We start from the raw sequence: 8,503 nt of genomic DNA on the forward strand, positions 1-8,503 counted from the left end.
TGCTGCCGCTAGTACCACATGAAGACAGCAGCGGGCCCCCTTGGGTTTTGCTGCAGCGTTTGCTGCTGCTGGCACGCGAGCTGCTGCTGCGGCAGCAGCAGACGCATCTCGCTTTAGGGGAAGGGGTTCTAGGAGGTGGATGCGTTGCTGCTGCTGCTGCTGCTCCGCTGCCCGCGCTGCAGCAGCAGCAGCAGCAGCAGCAGCAAATTCAGGGCTCCTCATGGAGGCTCCGCACCCTCAGCAGAGCCTTCAGCAAAACTGTGGGTCGAGCAGCAGCAAGGGAAGAGTTGAGGCGCAGCAACAGCACAACAGCAGCAGCAGGAACCTACACGCGGCAGCAGCAGCAGCAGCATCAGTATCAGCAGCAGCAGCAGCAGCAACAGCAGCAGCAGCTGCTGCACAGCAAGACCTTACGCTTAGCTTGGAGCAGCAGCGAAGCTGCTTTTTATTTGCTGCAGGCAGCATCGTGGTGTCTGATCGATTCTCACTGCTTCAGCGCTTGCTGCAGCAGCGGAGTGCAGCAGCTGCTGCAGCAGCAGCAGCAGCAGCAGCGGAAGCAACGAGGCCTGCTGCTGGCTTCTCCCCTCGCCGCGCTGCTGCAGCGCAGGGATCCGCATGAAGAGCTCTCGCGGCTGACAGATTTTGTTGCGGCTGCTGTCTCGAGCGGCAGCAGTAGCAGCAGCAGCAGCAGCAGCAGTAGCAGCAGCGGCAGCAGCCCAGCAGCAGCAGCAGCAGCAGGCCCAAAGTGCAGCTGCCGGAATTCATCTGCTGCAGACGCATGCACTGCTGCTGCTGGTGCTGTTTGGGAGGTGCCGCAGCAGCTGCAGCACAGCTTGCTGCTCAGCAGCAGCAGCAACAGCAGCAGCAGCAGCAGCAGCAGCAGCATGAGTGTGGTTTTCTTGCTGCTGTGGGCGGCGGATTGTATGGGGTTTGCTTTGCTGCCGCATGCATGCAGCAGCAGCAGCCACCGCTGCTCTCTAGCAGCACATAAGTGCGCAACAAAACACAAGAAGAAACAGTTTATATCGCGAGGCTTGTCCCTCCCTTTGCTGCTGCAGCAGCTGCTGGAGAGGGCGGTGTTTGTGTGTCTCTGCTGCGGCGGTGCAGCAGCAGCAGCAGCAGCATCAGCAGCAGCAGCACGTGCCTATGAACGGCTCGGGTTGCTGCTGATGCTGCAAGGCGATTTGCGCCGTGCTGCTGCTTGCTGCAGCTTGTCTTTTGCTGCTGCAGCAGAGACGCAGATACCTTTTGCTGCTGCATTTTCTCCTTCGTTGGCGTCTGCTGCTGATTTCAAATGCAGATTTGTTGCATCCCCCTACAGCAGCAGCAGTAGCAGCAGCAGCAGCAGCAGCGGCAGCAGCAGCAGCAGCGGGATGGCTTCTATTTGCTCCTTTTCTTACGCCTTTTTAAAACGCATGCAGCAGCAGCAGCTGCTGCTGCAGGGGGTATTCAAAGCAGCAAAGTACGAAGCACTGCTGCTGCTCTGGCAGCGCCGCTGTGCTGCTGAACTCCTCTTCCAGCAGCACTCAGCAGCAGCAGCAGCTGCTGCTGCAACAGCAAGGAAGAAGTCTGCTGCTGCGATGCTGGCTGACGCTCCGCAGCAGCAGCAGCAGGAGAAGGAGCAGCAGCAGCAGCAACAACAACAACAACACCTCATGATGCAAATGAATGGGCACACAAAGTCTTTGCCGCAGCATCAGCAGCAGCAACGGGAACGGCAGCAGCAGCAGCAGCAGCAGCAAGAGCAGCAGCAGCTGCTGCTGGCAGGGGACATTCCTTCACGGCTGCTGGTGGAGATGTCTGCTATGACAGCAGCAGAAAGAAGAGCAGCAATTGCTTCTGATCTGCAGCGGTATGCTGCGCTGCTGCTGCTGCAGTGTCGTTCGACAAAGCTATTTTGCCTCCCCACACCCAGCAGCAGCAGCAGCAGCAGCAGCAGCAGCGATTGCCTTCTGTTGAGTGCGCATGACAAAGGCCGGGCAGCAACCGAGACAGCAGCAGCAGCAGCAACAGCAACAGCAACAACAGCAGCAGCAGCAGGGGAAGCGCTGCGGCGCTCTCTAGAGCAACGCATGCGAGAAACCTTAGGGCCTCTTCTATCCGGTAACAGCAGCAGCAGCAGCAGCAGCAGCAGCAGCAGCAAGGAGAACAAGGGCGACAGCGCCTCCCGTTCCGCTTCTGCAGCAGCATCAGATTCGACAGCAGCAGCAGCAGCAGGAGCAGGAGGAGGCGGAGGAGAAGCAGCAGCAGCTGTTGCAGCAGCAAGTGAAGCAGCAGCAGGAGCAGCAGCAATAGAGCTTCCCAGTTACGTAAATTTAGTAAACCGCTCTTTCGTTTGTCTGTCTGCTGCAGCACAACTAACTCCAGCAGCACCACATGTGTGGATCCTACTTGCTGCTGCTGCTCTGCATGCATGCCACTTATCTCTTGCTGCTGATTGCTGCAGGAGGGCCTTGCTGCTGCAGCGAGACCTACCAAGAACATGGTGCCTCTTTGCTCTCTGCTGCAGCTCCCCGTGCAGTGCAGCAGCACCGCTTGCCCTACACCCCGATCTCAGCAGCAGCAGCAGCAGCAGCAGCAGCAGCAGCAGCAGGAAGTGGAGAGGGAGGGGGGCAGCAGCAGCAGCAGCAGCAGCAGAAGAAGAAGAAGAAGATTCTGCAGCGGGAGAGACAGATAGCAGAAGGTCATCAGAAGAACAGGGAGACGCTACAGCTGCTGCTGTTGCTGCTGCAGCAGCAGCAGCAGCAGCAGAAGCAGCAGCAGCAGCAGCAGCAGAGGATGGTATACTGCCATTCCCCTGCAGCCCCGTGCTGCACCACCACCGCATCCCTCTGAAGTCTTTAGAGGAGCTGCATATACACCTGAAGTCAACGCGAACATATGCAAGTGCTGCTGCAGCAGCATCACGGATTGAAGATGCATTAGATGAATGCAATCTGCTGCAGCATAAATTGCTGCTGCTGCTCGCTGCGCTGCAGCTGGCAGCAGCACAACCCGATCACTCCAAGCTCCTGACGCCAGCGGAAGCAGCAAATATACGCAGACTGCAGCAGCAGCAGAAGCAGCAGCAGCAGCAGCAGCAGCAGCAGGGAGGGTGCGCGGAGGCCCCACAGCCGACACGCTTCTGCACTCACAGACCCACAAGCAGCAGCAGCAGCAGCAGATCTGCAGCAGCAGCTGCATGCGATGTCTGCATAGTATCTTCATTTGCAGCATTTGAGAGCGAGTTGCTGCCTCCTCCAGCAGCAGCAGTTGCTGTTGCTGCTGCTGCTGCTGGTATTGCCGAGTGGGGTCAACTGCATGCGGTTTGCTGCAGCACTGAGGGCGACTGGCCTGCTGCTGGGTGTCTCGCTGCTGCTGCAGCAGCAGCAGCCGGCACCAGCAGCAGCAGCAGCAGCAGCAGCAAGAGCAAGAGCAGCAGCAAGGGAACAGCAGCAGCAATAGCTAAGCTGCCTTGTGCAGTGAAGGCGATGCAGGTAATTGGTGCTGCACTTAGAAATTTAGACGGGGGATTGCTGGAAGCAGCAGCAGCAAACCTCTGCTGCCAGCTGCACAGCAGCAGCAGCAGCAGCTGCTGCAGCAGCAGTGTGTTTCAGTCTAACGATACTGTGGTGTCTATACAGCTCGCCTTTGCAGAGGTAGAGTGCTGGGCGGGGATTGCTGCTGCGCTGCTGCAGCTGCAGCAGCCGCTGCTAGCTTGGCGTGCTGCTGCTGCTGCTGCTGCTCATGCTGCAGCACTCGAGGCCTACCTTAGAGCTGCTGCTTTGTCGAACGAACCCCTCAAGACAACCCCCAGCAGCAGCAGCAGCAACAGCAACAGCAGCAGCAGCAGCAGCAGCAGCGGCGATGCGGGGGGCCCATTTGCTGTTGATGTGCTGCTGCAGCACGTAGCAGCGTGGGGCGTGGAGATTGAATTTCTGCTGCTAAGAATTCGCTTCTACTCTCTTAACTTGCATGAAGACTCCCTGCTGCAGCACAGCAGCAGCAGCAGCAGCAGCAGCAGCAGCAGTACTGAACGCTGCTGCTGCTGCTGCGGCGGAAGCAGCAGCAACGGCTACTGCAATATCAGTATCAGCGGTAGCAGCAGCATTCGTTGCTGCTGCTGCTGCAGCAGCAAGGAAGAGCTGCGCAGGGATCTGCTGCACTTCAGACAGCAGCAGCCGCACCACCGAAACGCTTTGCTGCTGGAGGGGAGGTTGCTGCTGCAGCTAGGAGCAGCAGCAGCAGCAGCAGAGAGACTTGCTGCTGCTTGCAGCAGCAGAGACCTCTGTATAGATGCCTCAACAGATTGGGCACAGGAAGCAGCAGCACTTGTGGTGTATGCGCAGGTGCTGCTGCTGCTGCAGCAGCCGCAGCAAGCTCTAGAAGCAGCAGCAAGAGCAGCGCGGTTTGCTGCATGTGCTCCCGCTATACTTCCGCGGCTTGCACTTCAGCCAGACTTCATGTGCCTAGGGTCTACCTTTTAGGGTTTAGGGTTTAGGGTTTATAATAATGGTTTAGGGCTTGTGGGCTTTAGGGTTTAGGGTTTAGGGTTTGGGCTCAGACTCACTTTGAACAAAAGGCGTTGGTTATATTTAGTAGGGTTTTGATTTTTAGGGTTTGGGGTAGGGTTTAGGGTTTAGGTTAGGGTTTAGTGTCTAGGTTAGGGTTTAGGGTTTAGGATTGTGGTTTAGGGTTTAGGATTCGGGTTTAGGGCTTAGGCGCGGGTTGAGGGCTTAGGCTAGGGTTTAGGGTTTAGGTTAAGGTTTAGGGTTTAGGTTAAGGTTTAGGGCTTGCTATGTTGCGGGTTTAGGGTTTAGGGTTTTAGGGTTTAGGGTTTAGGGTTTTTGAAGAGTTGCCGAGGCTCTTCTGCGGATTACGCTCCTGAGGGTTTAGGGTTTAGGGTTTAGTACTGACGTTGCCATTATATATAAATAAGTTAAACAGAACTAAACCCTAAACCCTAAACCCTAGATAGAGATACAAACCCTAAACCCTACATATGTACGTAAACCCTAAACCTAAAACTTTATATATATATATATATATATATATATATATACACCTATACTTATTCATAAACCCTAAACCCTACATATATATATATAATATAGATTATGTAAACCCTAAACCCTATATATATATATATATACATATATATACAAACACTAAACCCTAAACCCTAAACCCCCAACGAAAGAAAGAGCCGCGCATTATTTGTTTATCTCGTTTGAGGGTCTACGGTTTTATCTTTACTAGATATAGAAATAAATAAATATAATAATAAATATATTAAACTTAATAAAATAAATTAAATTAAATAAGTGAATGTATGTTCATAACTCGTAAACAACTCCAAAGGCAGCAGCAGCACAAAACACAAACCCTCACGCAAAAACAAAAACTGCTGCTGCAGTTGCTGCTGCTGCTGCAGTTGCTGCCGTTGCAGTTTTCTGCTGCTGCTGCAGTTGCTGCTGGTGCTGCAGTTACTGGGTACTGGTGCTGCTGGAGTTGCTGCTGCAGTCGTTGCTGCTGCTGCAGTCGTTGCAGCAGCAGCAGCAGCAGCAGCAAGGTTTTAGGGTTTTTGTTTAGTAGTCCACCCGCGCGTCTCTGAATTTTTGTGCAGTCTCCCAGTAGTGCTCCTAAACAAACAAAATATATAAACCCTAAACCCTAAACCCTAAACCCTAAACTCTAAAACTTCAGCTGCATCCATTAAACCCCAAAACCTACACTCCGCCCCTTAACTTGAATGCAAAACCCTAAACCCTAAACCCTCATCATACCCCTAAACCCCTAAACCCTCATCATAACCCTAAACCCCTAAACCCTCATCATAACCCTCAACCCCTAAACCCTCATCATACCCCTAAACCCTGAACCCTAAACCCTAAACCCTAAACCCTAGGATCTTACTGCATGAACATTTCTGAAAATTCGTCTGGCTTCAGCGTCAGACTGCACTCGGTGAATTCTCCAACTCGAAAAACTCGCAGATTTATTCGTCCCCTAAAAACAAAATTAATTATTTATTTAGTTTAATTAATTTATTTAGTTTAATTAATTTATTTAGTTTAATTAATTAATTTAATTTAATTAATTTAATTAATTAAATTAAATTAAATTTAATTTAATTTTATTTTATTTAATTTAAATTTAATTTAATTATAGAAAAAAGAAAGAAGGAAATGCATGCAGTTAAAGCAACAATCTATATACACCCTCTTCGTTATATATATATATATATATATATATCTATTTATAATTATATATTTATAATGTATATATTATGTATTATATACTATATATATTGTTTATATGAATATACATAGGCAGGCATCTAAATAATATATATATATATATATATATGTATATTTATATATATTATATATTATATATTATATATATAATATTATATATTAATATATCCCTGTCTGCTTATTATCTGTGTTGTTTATTTCTTTAAAATTATTTTTCTTTTTATTTATTTTATTTATTTATTTTTATTTTTTGTTTCACCTGCCAGCACAAACAGCAGTCTTCGGAAGCAGCTGCAGTTAGGTTGTCTTCATCATCAGACTCCTAATAACACATAAATAAATAAAATAAATAAATTAATCAATTAATTAACTAAATAAATAAATAAATAAATAAATAAATTAATTAATTAATTAATTAAAAAAATGCTGCGGACAGTAGCAGCTAGAAAGAGAAAAAATGACGCCCCCTGTGCTCGCCGAGAGTAATAAACCCTAAACCCTAAACCCTAAACCCTAAACCCTAAACCCTAAACCCTAAACCCTAAACCCTGAACTCGACAAATTCGAAAGCAGCTAAATCCCTCATACTGACGGACGCAAAACCCTAAACCCCAAACCCTTAAACTCTAAACCCTGTGTTTGAGAGAGCAGTCAAGCCCTCAGACACACCAGCAGCGCTAAACCCTAAACCCTAAACCCTAAACCCTAAACCCTAAACCCTAAAGGCCTACGGGTTGCATCTGCTTGGAGCCCATATCCGCCTCTGTCCATTTTATTCTTCTCTCCATCAACGCGCGAAGCCGCTTTATCGATTTGTGAGAACCTGCAACCCGCAAACCCTAAGCCCTAAACCCTAAACCCTAAACCCTTAACCGTGGATGTGGGAGCTAGAGGCCCTGATTCTCATCACTGAAAAACAAACCCTTTGCACCAAACACTAAACCCTAAACCCTAATCCACAAACCCTAAACCCTGACCCTCGACTCTAAGCTTTAACCCTAGACCTAATCCCTACGAAACCCTTGCTTTAAACCCTAAACCCTAAACCCTAAACCCTAAACCCTCACCCTCAAACACCACCACAGCCCAAGCGGGTTGAGGGGGAAGGACGCAAACACCCGTTACATGGAACTGCTTCGCGTTTGTATCCACCTGCATGCGATAAACAAAACCCTAAACCCTAAACCCTAAACCCTAAACAATAAACCCTAAACCCTAAACCCTAAACCCTAAACCCTAGAATCGTAAAACCCTCAACTAACTAGAAACGGCAACGCATCTCCACAGACGCGAGAAGCAACAAACCAAAAACACTCACAACAAACCAGCTCAACAAACCCTAAACCCTAAACCCTAAACCCTAAACCCTAAGCAGATGCAGATGCATCCACAGCATTCACAAGCAACCAGCAGCAGCAGCAAATTTTAGCTGCCTTGCTGTTGGTGCTGCTGCAGCAACAGCTGCTGCAGGAGCAGCAGAAGGCTGCAGGAAAAGAAGTAGCAGCAGCACTGCAGCGACAGCCCCCTCCCTAGGGTTTAGGGTTTAGAGCACAGAAGGATCTAGGCTTCGTGCTTAGGGTTTAGGGTTTAGGGTTTATATACCTTAAACAAATGACGTTTATTCGCTAGCGACTTCACCCGGAAGACGGCAACGCTGCAGTTGTTTTGTTGCTTTAGCTGAACACCCAAACCCTAAACCCTAAACCCTAAACCCTAAACCCTACTCCCCAAGCTGAATGAGGGTTTGCTGAATCTGCACTTGTTGATATGAGTATATTTGTGTTTTCTTTTGTAACTTTCGTTGTTTCTGCTTCTCTGCGCCGTTGAGGGTTTAGGGTTTGTGGTTTAGGGTTTAGGGTTTAGGGTTTAGGGTTTACGGACCCTCCACTTGTTGATATTTTTGTTTGCTTTTTCTTCCTTCGTTAATTTTCTTTCGCTGTTTCTGCGTTCGTGAGCTTCAACTCTCTCAGCCATTTGAGCTCGCACCTTCTTTTCTGTTTTAGATGGGTCCTGAAGCCACTCACAAACCCTAAACCCTAAACCCTAAACCCTAAACCCTAAACACTAAACCCTTTGTTAATGGAGAGTTCTTTCGACGCTCACATGCAGAACACGCATGCAAATAAATATTAACCAACAACATAAAACCCTAAACCCTAAACCCTAAACCCTAAACTCTAAAGAAAGATGCGTAGGGCTTCGTTAGAGCTGGGGCTTGAAGTGGTTTAGAGACTCCGAGGGTTTAGTGTTTAGGGTTTAGGGTT

The 8,503-nt window shown here is 49.2% G+C and overlaps 2 protein-coding genes across 2 annotated transcripts in view; one reads left to right on the plus strand and one right to left on the minus strand.

The window, feature by feature from the left end:
- EAH_00047100 (hypothetical protein, conserved) overlaps positions 1-4,554 on the plus strand; it is a gene marked incomplete at both ends in the record, with an annotated part of 6,235 nt that extends 1,681 nt beyond the window's left edge. Inside the window, 2 exons of the mRNA XM_013394596.1 lie at positions 13-4,077; positions 4,544-4,554. Of these exons, the coding sequence (XP_013250050.1) occupies positions 13-4,077; positions 4,544-4,554 (4,076 nt within the window). The remainder of the gene's footprint in view (positions 1-12; positions 4,078-4,543) is intronic.
- A 2,404-nt stretch (positions 4,555-6,958) lies between these two features.
- On the minus strand, positions 6,959-8,213 carry EAH_00047110 (GA20565, related; the record flags this gene model as incomplete). Its single annotated transcript, XM_013394597.1, has 4 exons — positions 6,959-7,062; positions 7,307-7,391; positions 7,842-7,916; positions 8,121-8,213. 4 exons carry the CDS (start codon positions 8,211-8,213, stop codon positions 6,959-6,961), a joined length of 357 nt encoding a protein of 118 aa, XP_013250051.1.
- Positions 8,214-8,503: the final 290 nt, after the last annotated feature.

This window comes from Eimeria acervulina, genomic scaffold (genome assembly GCF_000499425.1).
Source record: "Eimeria acervulina Houghton genomic scaffold, Eah_scaff714, whole genome shotgun sequence".
Taxonomy (NCBI): Eukaryota; Apicomplexa; class Conoidasida; order Eucoccidiorida; family Eimeriidae; genus Eimeria; species Eimeria acervulina.